The following is an 18,051-nucleotide window of genomic DNA, read 5'->3' on the forward strand; positions in this document are numbered from 1 at the left end:
GGGTGGTGGTATTTTGGGGCTCACGTTTCGGATGCGCCCCGGGTGGGGAACGGGGGAACCGCGGAGGATGCGCCCCCAGCATCACCCCCAGGGAAGCGGGCAGGCTTTTCTGGAAACTTTGCTCCAAAAGGCTGTCCTCGTGTTGTGTAACATTTTCCGAGTATTTTCATTACACGTTCAGCCAAAGGTAACACAATCATAGAGGGGAAAGTTTCCTCCTGTGGCCTTTCCCCCGGGGCCGGGCACCTTGGAGAGGGCAGGGGCAGGGGACCTGGCGCAGGAGGGGGGCACCTATAGGGGTTGCTGAGAGGGGGGGGGGCGGACAAGAGAAACTGGGCCGAGGTCGCCCCCGCACACTCCTACCGTAGAAATAAATCTTTGCCCGCCGCTGCCTCTGCATCTTCCGTGGAAAAAAAAAAAAAAGAAAAGAAAAGAAAAGAAAAAATATAAAAGGGGGAAATCTCCCCGCAGAGCCTGGAAAAACGCAGGGCGGGAGGGGGGACTGAGCACGACCCGGGACCCCCCCCCCTCCCCAGGCTGGGACTCGTCGGGCAGAGCCTGGGAGGCAGCGGCAGCCTCCAGCCACCGGCTGGGGTTTTACGCTGCGGGAGGGTGGGGAGCGAGGGGAGGGTCGACACAGAAAATGAGTAGGAAAACTGCACTTTGGGGGTTGCAACAGGTATAGAAGTGTTTTGCCTTTCTCCCAAGCTCCTCTCTAAAGAGAGGTGATTATTTTTCGAGAGACGAAGAGCGTCGTGCAGAGGGATCAATTGTTTTTTAAAAAAGGGAGAAAATTTATTTGCTTCTCAATCTTTTCAAGGATAAGGGGACTTGAGAAGAGCAGTGGAAGAGACAGGTTCAGCTTTGAAGAGAGAGTAGTCAGCCAAAGAACTTCACATGGAGTCCTTGAGCGCTAAAAAGAGAAAGTGCGGAAACTTCCCCAAAGGTCACCTTTCAAGCAGCAGACAAACTTCTCTCTCGACTTTTCTGGGGATGAGGGCTCCGAAGATCCTAAAATCGATAGCAAATTAGAGAAGGAGCCCGGGCACAAGGTGCCCCTGGCCGGGGGGCGAGGCCATGCCCCGCGCACCCGCTGCCACCGCCCGGCTGCTCCTTGCCCCCGACTATCCCGGAAGAAAACAGGCACTGGCAACACCAGGAGAAGTTAACAGGGATGGGGAACGACCGAAGACAAGCGCTTTGATTTCCTGTCTTCGGGGGAAAAAATATATTAAAATAAAATAAATAATATAAGGAGAAAGTAAAATCTATCCCGGCCCTATGATACAGACGAAATTCCCGTCATTTCTTTTCTTTATCACATCTCTTTTAAACCTATTTTCCAACCTCAAAAAACAAACAAACAAACAAACAAAAAGCACCACTGTTTTGAATAGCCAGGCAGTGTCCCCACTTCCCAGAAGCCACGGAACCTCCGCGGGGCGGCCCCGTCCCGTCCCCGGCCGCAGCGGGACGGGGCCCCCGCGCTCCCCGCAGCCCGGAGCGGGATTCGAGGAGGGCACAGGGCGAGCCTGCGGGAGCGAACCCCCCTCACGTGTAATCACCGTCGTTAATTCATTCCTAATAATTCATTAGAAAGGAGCATTAATTACTTCCTTTGGTATATTTTCGGGTTGCAGGCGCAGGGAAGGGAGCAGCGATGTCCAGCCCGCTCCGAGACAGCCTCTGCCAGCACAGATTGGCTTTTTTTTTTTTTTTTTTTTTTTTTTTTTTTTTCCGAAAGGGATCGACCTTTTCCTTCTCTGTTTTTCCTCCTCTGTTTTTCATCCTATTTTTTTCCCCCACGCCGTGCCTATTTGCACGCAGGTAATAAATTAATCAGGTAAAAGAGGAAATGGCCCATATTTATTTTGAAACTGTTCCTGCGTGCATTGCCTGGCGGACGTGGCGTCAGTGGTGGGATCAGTGTGGCCTTAAAAACGTAACGCGGCGAGACTTGCGCTCCGAAGGCCTCTAGAAATGAAGAAGGAAAATAGCAGATGCCTCCTTTTCCCAGCTGGATGTTGGGGATCGTTTAAATACCTCTTTTTCCCTTAAAGGGTCCGTAATAAAAGCGGTGAAAATGACACTGGTTCCCGTGCAGCGTGGAATATTTGCTGCTTTAACGTTAGTTTTTGTTGGTATGTGGATTTTGTTTTTGTTTTTGAGGGGGCACATCGGGGACAGGCTTGGGGACAAGGCTTGGGGACAGGGCTGCAGCACCCAACACCGGCTCGACTCCTGCAGCTCCTAATGCGACACTGTATTAACTCCTAGTTAAGCCAGCAAATAATATTGTTCATTCATCTTTTTCAAAGTTGATTTATAGCAATCGACAGGTTAAAGCGTCATCTGACTTCATTACTTTTAAAAGCTGTCTATTTCAGAACTGTCACTTTTCATCACTTAAACCGAATAAAACGGTTGAAGAAATGAATTGAGAAAGACTTGGAGATCGTGTTTATAATTCTTTGTCTCGACGTTAACATTCCTAATGACCTGACCTGCGTTGGGAACCTGTGTGCCTAACGCGGAGATTAAAAACAGTAAGAAAAAGAAAATCAACACACGAGGCTCCAAAAGTTACAGAGAAGGTGACAAAGTGTCAGGGGACAGAGGAAGAGGAGGACAGAGATGAAACGCACGCATTCAGGAGGCATCCTACAGGCGCTGCCCACACCAGAGGTGGAAGTTAGCACTGAGCAGTAAATAACTCTTCGTTTCCTCCCCGCACCCCTATCGCGGCTGTTTAAAATGTGGAAAACAAAACAAAACAGAGCAAAGCAAAACAGGAAAAGATCTCTCCCCCTTAGCTCACTGACTGTTTTTTCATATCCCGTGAAAAGCTTTTTTTTTTTTTTTTTTTTTTTTCCATTTTGGAGAAGGTTACAAGATCACGCAGGTATTTCAGGGAAAGAACAGACCCATAAGAGATCCTTTTTATTATTTTTTTTCCTGCCTTAGTGACGCTGAAACAGTAAATAAAATCCCAAATCACAGAAATTCAACCCGAAAGGAGAGCATTCGTCAAAGCGTTCAGGAACTTCAACCACATGAAAACTGGCTAGTTTGGATTTGCTTGCGATGCTGGGAATTCACCTTTGTAGGAGTTTTTCTGCCTGCGTGTTCAGGTTTTCGTAGTGTATTTTGATCCCAAACTACTGCCAACAACACGCGGTTATTAATAAATCCGCAGCCGAAGCAGTGCGCTTTCAGGGGGCAAAGCAGTGGGAGAGGAGGAATTATTTTAAACAAACTACACAGGTTGCTCCCGTGCATTTGGTTTCACTTAATGCCGTGGGCGTGATGGCTCGCCTTCTAAAATAATTCAAAAAAGGCTCAGAGGTGCCCGGCTTTGCCCCGGGAGGGAGCTGCCCGGGCCCGGCTGCGCTCCGCAGCTAAAAAAAGGGGTGCGGAGCCAAAGCTGCGGGTGCGGGCTGCTCGTAAAACCCGCGGCTGCGGAAAGATGGTGAGCATCCAGATGCCTTTCGCGAGGCACATTCCTCGCCGCCTCCAGCCGGGATTCTTAACGATTAAAAAAAAATAAAAATAAATAAATACAAAGAGGTCAATTTTGGTCCTCGGAGCCATGCTCGGAGGAGGCGGCTCCGCGGCCGCGCAGCTCTGCGCTGCCGCTCCGCGCCTCCGCCGCCCCAGGGCTGCGGCGCCGCGCACGCCGCCGAGCGCCACCTCGCTGCGCACGGGGGCACTGCAGCCGCGGAGAGCTCCGCGCCCCCCGCCGCACCTGCGGAGCAGCCCGCGGGAAGGGCAAAACCGGCGGCTCGGCTTGCACCGGGCCCCGGGGTGACCCATGCTGCGGCCTTCCGCGGGAGCTGTAAAAAAGGACACATGGCTATTCTCGCCTGCCCTGCAACACCATTTATTTTTTTTCATTCTTTTCTTTCTTTCTTTCTCTTATTTTATTTTGTTCTGGTGCCTAAACTTTAAGGGGGGTTGACCTCAAAAGTGTCCTGTAACACAAACAGCTACAACAGGCTTCTAGGTTCGGTTCAAATGAGAAAAATCGAAGGATCGCTTTCCACGGTTATGACACAGTCGCACTGCCGTAATTTCTGCACGAACAAAATATATATAGCATTTAACTACTTTGCTTCTTTTGATCAAAATGGCCCTTAGCAGGCAAAGTCATTTGTTTAGCTACAAGGAAAACGTAGAACTGTGAAATTTCCCTGAATCCTTTTATATTTTTATATTTTTAATCCCTTTATTTTGAGCAAGGGGGGAGTAAAAGCTGGGAAAATACACGAGCCTTAGCTGATACACTTCGAAATGCTAGTATCGATAAGGGGAATAAAAAGCAGCGAATAAACAAAGGTAAGAAATAAGATGAAAGCATGAAGTCTCGAAAACAGTTTGAGCCCTGCGAGGACTCAACTGAAAATTATTAAAAAATGAAAAAGAAAAAAAAAAAAAAAAAAAAGAAATAAAAGAAGGGGAAAGGGAAAGAAAGAGACCCTCCAGGCTCGGAGCAGGGCCAGGAGCTGCCCGGCGCCCTGCGGGTCCGTGCACGGCCGCTCGCAGGCAGGCGGGGAGCGGGAGCCGGGGGTCGGGGGTCGGGGACCTCCCCTGGGACACGGGCAGCGGCACCGGCTGGAAGGAAAGTGGTGAAGGAGCAGCCAGAGCCCAGCGCTGGGTGCGGGTGACAACAGAGGGCGAATTTCTCCTGGGTCTGCTTCGCCCTCCTGTTTGCAGGGGATGCCTGCCCACCGTCACACATGGCGGGTGTTTAGCATGAAACGTGCTATTAAGTATTGATTAAGAGCATCCACATGTTATTCCGAGAATATAAAGGGCTATTAAGAGCCATTTGACTTTACCAGAAAGTAGCGAATATTAGTTAATGAGTAATGGGGAAAGTACAAACGCACAGCGGCCGGGCCCCCGCCCGGAGTTAGCACAATTGGACTCTTTCAAAGAAGGCAGAAGAGAAGAGAAAAAATCGCTCTATTTTTTAATTCCAGCGAGAATTTATACCGGGAACAATATAACCCAACAGCTGCGACAGGTGGAAGAGAGATAATTGAGCAAAGGCTGCTTTTGACAATTAATATTACAGGGAGATAACGTCCCCGCTCCCGTTTTGTTGAGAGACGGGGGTGCGAAGGGGCAGTGTGGGGGCAAAGGGAGGAAGAAGCAGAACCCTGAGCCAGAATTATGGAAAAAACAGGAGGGAGAAAAAGATCGGGAAGAAATTCCCACTGCCCCGTGCGGGCGGAAGTTCCCACGGGCTGAGAAGTTGCCTCATTCCCCCTGCCCGTCCTGCCCTTTTGCTTTTTGGTTCAGAAAGGAGTGTTTCTGGTAGACAACTTAATGCCCGGAGTCTTTTTTAAAATGCTTTTATTGCTATTGCACTTCCTACCACAAGATGCAGAGCAAGTCAGCGGAGTTTGTATTACAACTATGTCATAATGTTTCACTGATGCAAAACATGTAGCCAGAGGGGGTTGCTAATGATTCCTGGATTAGAGAGAGGGAGAGCGAGAAGTGAGAAAAAGAAAACCTGGTTTCATTTTTTTTAAAGCTACGTAAACCCTACCCATTAATATCCAGCTCTTGCAACATCTCAGTATCTCGCTCAGACACGCGGATCTGCCATGAGCCATTTAAACACCGCAAACGTTTTGCATATTCCACCTATTAATTATGTTTACAGCCTATTCATTTCAGGAGGCTCTTTCCTAGAGAAGAAAACTTCAAACTTTGTGTGTGTGTGTGTGCATATGGGGGGGAATCTCCCGGGGCTTTCCACTCGGGATGGAGACGGCTGCGAGGGTGCTGGTCTGGAGCCAAACCCAGAGGGGTCCCGACTCCCCAGACACGCAAAGAGGGTGCCCGGGGTGCGGGGGGCAGAGAGCCTGCTCCTCCCGGGCTGTGAGTGGGGATGAAGAGGGAGCTGGGGATTTTCCTGAGATTAAGGAGCATCCCGCAGAGATGCTCCAGGACGCCGCGGGGTTTTCCTCGCCCTCCTCCAGCGCTGGGCCCGGTGGCAGGATGGGTGGTTTGGGAGATGGGGGGGTGTAAGGGGGTGTACCCCCGAGGCCACCTGCCCGGAGAGGGGAGGGATGGAGAGGTTTGGCACCGGGCAGCCGCTCAGCCCCTTCACTCTGCGGCCTCCCCGGGCAAAGCTGCGGCTGGGAAAGATTCCCCCGCACCCTTTGATAAAACATTTTTTGTTATGATTTTGTTCGGTTAATTATTTATTTCTTCTGAAATCTCGGAAATGTGGGCGGGGATGTGGCCGGGAAGTGCCCTTGAAGCCCGGGGGACCGTCCTGTCCCCGACCCCAGGCTGGGCGGAGAGCCCGGGGCATCGCCACCCCCTGGTCTCGGCACCCACGGGCTGCAGTTCTGCAGGCCTCGGCTGCGAAGCCCCATCCGTCCCAGGGCTTCGCATCCCTCCTGGCATTTCCCTCTTCCCGTCCCTATCTCCTCAGCACGGCCTGGCATGACCCCCGAAGAGAGGCAGAATCAGGTCCGGAGCGGGCAGAGGAGGGGGTGTGCGGGTCGAGGTGATGCGTAGCATCGCGGCCGCCCAGGTGGGATCAAAGGGCCCGAGCCCCGGAGCATCCTCCAGGGAGCAAAGGGCTGGTGCCGGGGCTGAGCTCTGCCCCCAAAATCCGCCCAGAGACCGCAGAACCCGCGGGCAGCCCCCGGCCCCGCTGCCCCCTGGGGCCCGGCCCTTTTATCTCCAGATCTCGCTCGGAGGAGACGAAAAATAAAAAGTTTAAAATGTGACCTAGTTCCATCTCCCCCTCCCTTCCCCCTTCCCTTTAGATATTCACGTCATCTATTAAGTTGGGGGGGGAGGGGGGAGAGAGAGAAGAGAGAAGCTAAATTTACGAGGTCTGGTGGGTTCTGGAGTCTGGGTGCTGGGAAACAGGTGTTGGCAGTTCGCTAGAGTGTCAGTCAACTTTTGGAGATGAAGTCATTAGGGAGGTAGTCTCCTCGGAACAATCTGGTGGTTTCAGTCGGAGTTAATTTATACCGAAAAAAAAAAGAGAGAGGGAAAAAAAAAAGAAAAGAAAAGAAAAAAAGGGAAAAAAAAAATGAGCCTGTAGAAATACCGAAAGGGACAAACATAACGCGAACAGATTCACACTCCTACAGATTATGCCACTTGGAAGTCACATCCTGAGAAAAATAGCCGGCTCCTACAGAGCCGCGCCGCGGAGGCGGGGGGGCTACGGGCGGGCTCCGGCCGGGGCAGCGGGGCCGGGGCCGCCCGAGGGGGGGTCTGCCCAGAGCGGGACTGTGGGGAGGGGGCCGCGGGGAGGGTCCTGCTGCCAGCACTGCCCGCAGCCCGGCCCTGCAAGGGGGGATCCCAGCGCATCCCGCCCCGTCCCACCCCGCTGCTCCCCCCACCCCGGGCCGAGCTCCCTCCTTGCCCCCCGCCTCCTCTCCAGCTCCAAATGCGACCCAGAGGCGAGGCGACAACCGGCCGGGAGGCGGCTGGCCGGGGGTCACCTCCTCCTGTCGTCCCCCCCCCACCCCCTCCTTGCCACCGGGGCTGGAAATTGTCAGTGACCCTGAACTGTTTCTCGGCTGTGTTTGAAAAGGCAGGCGATCCGCAGGCCGAGACAAAAGGTTTCATGTGCACAAATACAATCTACTTAGGGCCTAAGCACGGCGCTGCTCGGCTCTGATGCCTCACGTCCCGGCTCTCGGCCGCGCCGCTGCTCCGGGGAGAAACGGGGAGGGATGGGGAGAGGGGGGGCGCACCGGCGGGAGCGCCCGGCAAAGGCGTGGTCTGGGAGCCGCCTGTTAGGCAGGCGGCACGGCTCGGCACGGCTCGGCACGGCACGGCACGGCACGGCACGGCACGGCACGGAGCGCACGGCACGGAGCGCACGGCGTGGCACGGCGCGGCGGGGCGCGCACGGCGCGGCACGGCACGGCACGGCGCGGCAGGCGCTTAGCGGGGGGGCTGGAAAGTCCCGATGCTCGGCTCGGCTCGCCCCCCCCTTCGGAGCTGGGTGACAAATCACCTCGGCGGCACCAACCACTTGTTTCTTTTAGCAGCGCGGGGAAAGATTTCATTAATGCTCCTCCGGCCCCCTCCCTCCAAATCCATTCTCTCGCTCCGAGTGCGTCTTCTAATCATAATTAAAATCGTCTCATATACATCGGCGTCTCTTGTGTGCATATTGAATTGCAGGTGACTGGGCGGAATGTTATTTCACTCGAGTCTCTCATTTTTACATTTCCACCCAAACCGGCGCTGCCTTCCCCGGCCGCAGATAAGGCGGATTGTGAATATCGATAGAGGGGAGAAAGGCGATAGTCACAATCGATCGCTTACCAGGCAGCCGTCATGCATCATGTTCAATTCCACGGCAGCCCGGTACTTCACTTAATATAATTAAGATTAAAACTCAAGTGGTGGCGGAGGGCCCGTCTATCGATGGCTCGCAAGGACAGCAGCCGCCATCCAACGCCCCAGCTCGGGCGGGCAGGGGTCACCTTTTAATCCAGCCTCTTCCCCCTGTAGCACACATATATAGGCGCCTATAGCACATACATATAGGTGTCTATAGCACATAGGTGCCTATACGCCCCGAGGTGCGGGCTGCGCATATGCATAGCGTGGGAGTAGGTGCGGCTCTGGCCCTGGGCAGAAAGCTGACTTTTTCTTTTTTTTTTTTTTTTTCCCTTAAGAGGAGGAAAAAAAAAAAAAAAAAAAAAAAAAAAAAAGATGCTCGCCGTTATTTACAGCTCCGAATGAAGGCAAGATGATGGTTTGGAACCACAACCGCGGCCCCACTCGCGGAGGGAGGGGGGGGGGCTGGAGCCAAGTTTATTGTCTAGCATTTCAAGGGGTTAATTTACGCGCTGTTATCATTTCTGTGCGTCTGAGGCCACGAGCAAAACAGAAATCGAGGTGCTGGGGTTTTATTCCAGGCAACGTGACAGTGCGGGCGCAAGGCGAGGAGGCACTGTGGGAGAGTTCAGCGAGCGCTGAAAGCAGCCCCACAAGCAGGGCTGTCAACCGGCTTTTCTTCCAGGCTTACATGGGGGGGTACCATTCGTTTCTTTCCCCTTTTCCTCCCTTTTTCGGATTTGTCTCTCTTTTTTGTTATCATTATTATTTTTTAACAAACGGACACGCTTGGCTCGTTTCATTCCCCGACACCATTTTCGGACTCTGTGCCTTAAAGTCATTCTAGCGATAGGTCCGTTTTTACCTCCCCTGGAGCAAATGGACAATTCACCTCGGCTTAAAGGCTGCAGAGAAATCTTCTCCGAAAGCAGAAGCTCTGCTGAGCAGCCTGGTGCTGCTGATTATATAGTGCAACTTGAAATGATCTCAGCCGGTGGAATATTAATCAAATCAATCAGGGTTGACAAATGAGAAATATTTGAAGGAAGGTGGTAATTTACAACTTTGTTATTAGTTAAGAATCTCCCGCCTTGTAAGAGTAATTAATAACTCCTGGATGGGAACAATTTGGAGAAGGAAAGAAGACAGCGTCTTGAAATAAAACAGGATAAAGAGAGGGGTTGAAAAGTGAACTGCGCCTCTGTGAAAGAAAAATTGCAAATGATTTTTTAAAAGATGTCTACAGGGGCATTATACGTATAATATGTATATAATGTATACACACGTATAAATATGGCATAATCAGAGAGAGGGCGAGCGAGCGAGGGAGACTAGACAGGAAATAAGTACTGAAAAATAAATCAAAACATTGATTCTTGTGGTCACATCTCCCATCCAGAGATTAGACGCGATGCTGGATTTCAAAGTACTTCAAAGAAATTATACCCAATATGCAAAAGTGCAAGTTAGAAACCAAAGGAGTGACTCGAAGCTGATTTGAGAAATGTTTTCCCCTCTCTCTCGTTCACCCCCGCACACTCTCTTCAATGCCTGATAAATGTGAAGACCCCTTTTCTCCCAAACTCCCGCTCAGATGGGAAAACTCAATTGTCTGTAATGTTTATAGTGTTAACCCTACTTATCTGCGGAACACTCCCCTCCCCACCCCTCCCTTTTCACTTTCCATAGACACACATTGATTATTAGACTGTATGGACCCCCCTCCTTTTCCACAACCCCACCCTCAACAACTGACCAAAATAATGACTTGTTGGAAAACTATAAATCATTTTCGTGTTTGAATCCCTGAAGACTCTATTTAAGTAAATAGGCTTACTGTGAAACAATGCATAGATCCAAGTCCTTCTCCGGATTGCTTCCAAATGCTGCCATCTCCAAAACTTTTATTTACAAGAGAAGAAGAGGAAGAAGAAGGGGAGGAAAAAAAAAAAAAAAAAAACTTTGGCAAACTTTATCTCTTCTTTATTATAAGCTTCAGCCTTGCCTTGGTAAGCCCCAGTCTGTTCTACAAAAGGTGGCTAGAGATTGAGATTTATTGGTTTCCAAATGAAAAGATTCATTCGATATAAGAGGTTAACTCAAAGTTCCTTAAACCGTGACTAGCATTGGCAAGGAGCTTTGCCTAGTCAGCACAAAGGCAGTTCAAAGAAACCTTTAAAAATACACACAGATATACATACACACAAACACACTCTCACACTTTAGCCTCAACTGCAATTTTCTTTTCATTTTTGTTTCTTTCTGCCATTACAAAGCCCTGAGCCCCTTTGTAGGTAGCTGGAGGTTTTTTTTTTTTTTTTTTTTTTTCCAAGCTGAACTTTGCCATTTTGGTGTTGACCAACCCCCTTTTCTTTTGCAACCAGTGAATGAAAAGACTCAAGGAAAAAAAAAAAAAAAAAAAAAAAAGATTAAGAAGTAAACGGGGTGAGCAAAAAAAAAAAATCCTTCTAATTTATAGCGAGCAAAACAACGTTTAAAAAATAATACTAACCCCCCAAAAAAACCAAATCCGTACAAAGGGGGTGGGGGGTCAGGCAAGGTGACACGCAGGAGAGAAAGGGAGCAGAGGAGGTGGCGGTGCCCGGAGAGGGACTGCCAGGGGCTGGGGAGCGGGCATGGCACACGGGGGTCTGTCTGTCTGTCTGTCTGTCCGTCTGTCTGGGGGTCTGTCCGTCTGTCTGTGCGGGGGTTGCCCGCCTGGGAGCCGCACACGGAGGCAGCCGGGGCTCGGGCTCAGGGCTCCGTCCTGTGTGTGGAGCCTGAGCTATGGAAATGGTAATGAGGGAAAATTAACCCGGCCGTTTGTTACATTGCAGGGAGATCAATGCCTGACCCAGGGCTGAGGGATAGCTTACTTCGGGAGGAAAGATATGAGATAATCGCTCTGAAACACGCTGGTGGCGAGGACAAACAGGGACCGAGCTGAATATCGCGTTTCATAATAATAATAACACCAAGCACGAGAATAAGAGCAAAGAAAGCCCCGCAAGAGCCGGGCGGCAGCTGCACGGAGCGGCCGCTGCTTTCGGGCTCCGAGGCTGCAGGGGCTCCGGGGAGGCCTGGGGGGGACCCCGGCGGGTCAAGGGGAGCCCCGGCTTTTCCCGGGGGCTGCGAGAGGCCGGGAGCCCCGTTCTGCAGGGGGGATGCCGGCAGGGGGTACGGCACGGCACGGCCGGGCTGCTGGGGCTGGGGGCGGCTGGGCTCCCCCGGCCGGACCGTACGGGGGGAAACGTCGAAATAAAAGCTGAGAAAATGAAGGGGTTGGCCAAATTCAGCTGGAGGAGAGACAGGGTGAGCTGCTGGCTTAAAAGCAGACAGCGGAGGCTAATGAGACCTTTGGGGTAGGAATAGTGTACTTTTTTTTTTTTTTTTTTTTAACTAAGACATCACTAAACCCACAAAACTGGAAACAGTGACAGTGCAAAATGAATCATCCTCCTATAAAGGGAATAGGAAGCGCAAAATACGAGCGGGGAGAGGGTGTCTATCAGGCGGGGATCATAATAAAAATAATTATTTTAGAAGGCAGCACAGGAAGGTAGCGGTTCTGCCCGGGCTTCAGCAGACAACATGGGCAGCGGGATGTGCTCTGACCTGCCTCCTATTGTACAAGCTCGCCGTTGGCTTCAGGGAGGCAAAGATCGGGTTGTAGCTGAACAAAGTCCAGCAAAGTTTGCTGGATGGCAGCCCTTCCTCTGCCTCTTTCTCTGAGCTTCAGCCGGAGCCGGTGTAAAAGCAGCCTGGATGTCAAATGTCTCTCTTAAGGCTGCTCCCGCAAGCCAGTTTGCATATGCTTCTCCCAGAGGTTTTGCCATTATTTTTATTTCGTGCTTTATTTATTTTTTTTAAAGTTTCTTTTTAAGGCTCAGTGTAACCGCCAGCCGAAAGGAGGAAATTTTAGGTCAGCGTACAGTTAATTTCCAGGGGTCGTTAATTAGTAATGTTGCAGGAGTTAAGGCAGAAACTTGTTGGCTGAGATTAGATTCTGGAGGAAGGAAAAACCTGCCAGTGGACTCCATTACATCCACAACCGGGGACTACTTTCTCCGGAAAAAAAAAAAAAAAAAAATGCTTTTTCAGGCCGGCCCGTGGGCTCCAGCCACCGGCCGGGGACCGCTGGGGGGGCTCCGGGAGCCGGGGCTGAGCCGAACCCAGCGGCCGCAGCGTGGGCACCGAAATGCGGCTCCGTAGGGGCCAGCGTGCTGGGGAGGGCTCTGGGGCAAGGGGGGAAGAATACAAGGGTGGGGGGAGATGGCACTTAACGTGACGGAACTGTCCGTGATCAAGGGAAGGGGGCGGCTGGTGAAGCCGTTTTCAAAATTGGGATTATCCCGAACCCTTGGAATTAAGGGTGGCTGAATGTGGCAGGGCGGTAGTGCGTAGGTAGCGAAGGATAAAGTTTTAAGCCTGATGTCTGCCAAATGGAAATATTCACCGTAACAGTTAAAAAGACACCGGGAAGAATCAAACAGGAAAAAAAAAAAAAAAAAAAAAAAAAAAAAAAAAAAGAGAGAAAACATCAAACCGCGAGGCTGGCCGAATAGCCCGAAAGGGAACAAACGGGGGACGGCGGCAAAGAGGGGAGAAAATGATTCTGTGATGCCTGCATATTCCGACAGGAATAAATGCAAAATGAGAAATCGGAGAAGCGACTCTGTGTAGCCTGTCTGGTCTATATAGCAGGGACTTAAAAAATTACATCTGGAGCAGAGCTGTCCTTGCCTGGCCGTTATTACACGTGGATTTTTTTTTCCTTTTAGCAACAAGTATCCATGCATCTAAACTAATTGATGCTGGAGTTTCTTGGAATTTATCCAAAGAGCAATACACTTTTAATTGTACGTTGCTTAAAACACCATTTCTTGAACAGTGTGAAACAAGTCATAAAAGTCATAAAGCGTATCGCAGTTTTTTCCCCCACCCATAAATACTCAGCCGACACTCACAATTCCCTCCTAATACTCCTAAGGGGGGCAAAAATAATTTCGAAGACGTGTAACTACATCATAAACTTGGGCACTGTTAATCCGTTTTAACTCATTTAGAAGGCGCTTCTGAATTTATTTTTCTAGGGAAAAAAAAAAAAAAAAAAAACGTACACCTTCCCAGCTCTTTCTATTTATCCACGAACAAGCGAGATTTCGAAATCTAATTTCAAACCCAAACGCTAATGTTGTAGTCCAGCTCCGGGGTAGAACTGGGTTACTGTGCAAACTATTTGGGTGGAGATGAAAAGGCCTGTAAAGTTTATATACATTTCTGTTTTCCCCATCCCTCACTTGGAAACTCAGCCAGCAGCATCCGTAGCTAATCAGCCAGAACCAACCTTAAAAAGCTAACTTTTTTTTTTTTTTTTTCCAATTAACAACAATATATTTTCATCATTAGAGGCCATGGCTATAAATATCTGACTATATTTTTTTTCAAAAAAAAAAAAAAAAAAAAAAAAAAACGACAGAAGAGTCACTGTCTCCCTCCCCCCCCCTCTCCCCGCACACCCACACTTTTCGTGTCTAAAATTAGCACGAAAACTATGCACTGGAGAGAAAGTGAAATGTAGCTAAGGCAGGGAGGCTTCGTTAGTTCCCGCAAAGGCTGGGGTCTCAGCCTGGGCCGCAGACACAGCAATCAAAGGAAGCCAACTGCATCTTTGCAGATCATTTTGGAGCTTCAGAGAGCGATTCAGGCTGGAAATCTGTAAAATCCACGCAAACCTTTCTCCTCTCGCTACTAGCCACCCTTTGACACAGTTGTATTGAAGTTGGGGCTGGAAGGTCCTTGGAGGTCTCTGAGTGTGACAGTACTTAGAATAGCGGGTAGATGGCACAATTTTCTAACATTTAGAGAGAAGAACCCACGCTGGGAGCAATAAGTCCATTTAAAAGCCCTTTATTTAAGAGGAACAAAGATAACTGACAAACAAAGTACAGAGACATCTCAATGAAATTTCTAGAGAAGAATAAAAAACTCTCCGCAAAGGAAAATACAAGTTCTCGGGTTTATTTATTGTTATTTTAAGTACAATACCGAAATTAAATTAAATTAAAATATATACGTAGCTAACAAGACAATATTGCTCCTAGAACTGTGGATGTTTAAATCGGAGATCCAGGATAGTAAAATACGAGGAGCTATTTGAAAGGAAGAAAACTCAGAAAATAGGGTTAATGTTTCAGAATGAACACAGCTCTCGCACGCCCGTTGTTTAAAGGACTCCATCAAATCAGCACATGCATTTTTTTTTTTCCGAGGCGAATCGCAGAAAGATGTGGTCAAGGGGGGGATAAGACCGGGGGAGGAGGGAGAAATTTGAGGTTAGGAGATACTTTCTAGGAAAGGGAAATAATCTGAAGGTCGCTATGTGGCCGCATTTCAGTAATTTTTTTACAGTGCTTGAATCCAACAATGAATGGTGGTTCCTTCTGAGTTCACTCCTTTTATTCGCATACACGCTAATGGGTAGGGATCAAAGCAAGGGCTAAGAAAAAGGAGAGAGAAATTTCGGCAGAGGTGGGCAGCATCTCCCCGCGGCGGTGCGCCTCCACCCGCGGCTCCCAGCGCCTGGGAGAGACACACGGACAATTCGGGGACAATTGCCCCCCTGCCACCATCCATCTTGAAGCCCGAAACTCGACGACTTTTGGTACCAAATACACATCTCGTCGACATTTTAGGGGGTGAAGGAAAGAAGCAAAGGGGGGGTGAGGGGGTGTGGAGCAGAGAAATCAGGCATTGATCCGGTTTGATCGAGTCTGTGGGCTTCCACTAGCAATAGGCAGGCAAACACTCCCAAAACAGAGACAGACACACGCTCCCAGCTCCTCTGATTATGTTAAAAAGGGGGGGAAATAAAAGGAGGACGGAAGATATAAAAAAAATGGGGAAAAAAAAGCGGAAAAAAAATAAAGAGAAAAGGCAATAAGCGGTACGTTCCCTCGAATCTGTGGTGCTGTAAAGAAATCAGGTTCCGTATAAATGATTGTATTTGGGTGGGTGCTTTTCCGACTTATTTGTTGAGTAAATCTCCCTCACTGCGCTGAAGGCGAATCCCTGTTGATAAATCCATCATTACCGTTTGGGTACAGGGAGACAGCAGCGCCACTAAATTTATCTTACATTTGTAGCGCTTTAATAGACATTTATTAAATGCTTTTAGAGAGAGACATGGGGCGCCTGATTACATCCTAGTTATAGACAGAACATAAAGACACACGTTAACAGCAATTTACAAGAAGGAAAAGAATAAAGAAAAGAAAACAAAGAAAAGGCAAAGTTTGGGAGCAAAGCTGCTGGGAGACAGTCATTGTGCGCCTTTCGGCATGGACGCCGACCACCGGCTTTTTCTCCTGCATTTCTCGGAATATTAATCGTGGCCTATAGACTCGTGTGCGTGCAGCCATATAGATACGTGTATAGGACATGCACACGGATGCAGAAGGAGACGTGCGGATGGATCAAACGGCGCTATACGCGCATTTCTGTTCCGTAAGGCAACATCAGAATACAGGAGAGCAGTTACAATAGATTCATCACCCTCTTTCACACTCGCCCTCCACCCCCCGCTCCCCCCGCCAGCTTTTAACTCTAATTTCAATCTTCTTCAACTGGAGAATCTCCAGGGACCTGGGCAAACTTGTGTAAAATAGTTAAACCAAGCGTGTTTCAAAGAGGATTGCTGAGTTCCTCTTCCTGCCTTAATAAACCGAAAGGCCCGGTTCAAAGCAAACACACTGGAATCAAAATTCAAAATATCTCACGACTCGCACGGATCGAGCAGGCTCAGAGCAATGCATTCAGTCTCACGCGTTGGTGGCCACGTAGTGACAAACATTTCGCCCTGCTTTTTGTGTGTGTGTGGAAATCCTTCCTTTGGGCTTTTTTTTTTTTTTTTTTTTTTCCCCCCACTACCTTTTTTTAACCTTTCTATTTTTCTAAAAATCCCTTCCGCTGGCTCTCAGGTACACGATTAAAGCCACCTCTGGCTTTTCTAAACTTAACCCGCTCCGGCAGAGCTCGGACCAAATGCGGCTCAAGCCCGCACCGCAGCGCACCCGCCCCGCGCCGCCCCGTTTAGGGAGCAGTGATTTTTTTTATTATTATTTTTACTTTATATATATATATATTTTGCGGGTGTCTTGCGAACATCGCGTCTGCCTTGCCTTCCCACCATCCGAGTCATGCCAAGGACAGCAGCAGCCGGATTTCGCGTTCAGCTCGGAGCTCATCCCCTTTCAAGACCCTTGGGTCGCCTTTAGCGGGGGACAGGGAGGCGCACACACTCGGGAGATTCTCCGCACCTCCAGAAAAAAAACAAACAAACAAACAACAAAACCAACAAACCACAAAAGCGAAACCTTCCCCCCCCGCCTCTGCCCTTTTTCAAGAACACTTCTTCTATCTAAAAGTTTCCAAAAGAAAATAAATACAAGTGACACTGTGCTGGGGGAAAGCTCATTAGTTCGTTGTCCAACTCTAATAAAAGAACAGAAGTGCAAATTATAGAGTTCAGCTTCAACACACGCTCTGTCAACTAAAATCAACCGAGTGCAGGCTTGATTCAAATAGCTGCGAAGTTGGTCCGCAATTCAAAACCACCTTCCCCCTCCTCCCTTCCCTTCCCACCCCACCTCCACCCTCCGCCCTGCCGCAGGGACATTTGGTGGAAAAATATTGTTCCAAGGAAGGTAATGATAAAGCTTAACATTAGGAAGAGGAGTGCGCAAACTCATTTCCCCATCGGTGATCCCACTAAAACGAGCGTGGTGCTGTGCTGGGCAGGGCTGGGATAGGGGCTGCGGGGGGGGGGGGGGGGGGGGGAGGAGGGACGGGACTCCTGAAATAACATCTTCTTTCCAGCAAGGTAGAAGAAGAAACGGCCCCTTTGTTTTGATAATTAGCTAAGCCCAAACTAGGAAAGCAGATGTGTTTGCTTAGCTAATCATAAGACAAGTTTCTTTCAAAGAACTTCATTGAGCGATTGCAATTGTGAAGCAAAGAGAAGGATTTCATTTTCCTCTCCCTCGCCTCTCTTCCCCCTCACCTCCACCCCCCCCCCATCTATATTTTTTACTCCTTCTAATACGATATAAACGCTTCCGATTACCTAGCTGGGAAGGAGGCGAGCCCTGCGCATCCCACCGCGGGCATCACCCCGACCCGCCCGGCCGCCCCAGCATTACCCCGGCGGAGCTGCTGACATTGTACGTCGGGGGGATGGGAGAGCGAATGAGAAGGGGGAAAAATAAAGTTTTAATGACATGTATGACATATTAAATTAGGCAGTTTTACAATTGGGTTTGAATGCGATGCTAACTGATTACAACTGTGTTATCAAAAGGGTGATAAGATTTATAACTTCGCGAGCACAAGCCTCTCCTCTTAATGACAATAGATGTTCAATAGCAAAATCTGGTTTCTATTTTCCAAGAAGAGACGCTGTGTGTCTCCGTTGCCCCTTTATTACCGCGGGATTCAAGATCCTCTCTAAAACAGCTTGGCACTTGGAAATGCGCAGGCCAGGAATACCTTTATGGTCCCTATTAACTACTGTGTTATTTACACTTTCGCTGGTGCTTCTCACTCAATACCCGTATCACATACGGGGGATAACACAGTCCCTCTCCTTCCCTGTCGCTGCCTGTTTTTGGATTTAAATTTCGCATTTCTTCGCTTTACACACACACACACAAAAAA

General features: G+C 49.4%; 1 protein-coding gene across 2 annotated transcripts in view; it reads right to left on the minus strand.

Moving 5' to 3' along the window:
• The window catches only part of LOC311442453 (uncharacterized protein), a 26,821-nt gene extending 16,576 nt beyond the window's left edge, over positions 1-10,245 (minus strand). The window contains exon 1 of one of the 2 annotated variants that reach the window (XM_084531687.1): positions 10,175-10,245. In XM_084531687.1, coding sequence (XP_084387813.1) covers positions 10,175-10,230 — 56 coding nt within the window. In that variant the 5' untranslated portion in view covers positions 10,231-10,245. The remainder of the gene's footprint in view (positions 1-10,174) is intronic. The other variant, XM_084531688.1, reaches the window with a different exon arrangement.
• Between the last annotated feature and the right edge of the window lie 7,806 nt (positions 10,246-18,051).

The sequence above is a fragment of the Aythya ferina genome (assembly GCF_964211825.1).
Source record: "Aythya ferina genome assembly, chromosome: 11".
Classification (NCBI taxonomy): Eukaryota; Metazoa; Chordata; class Aves; order Anseriformes; family Anatidae; genus Aythya; species Aythya ferina.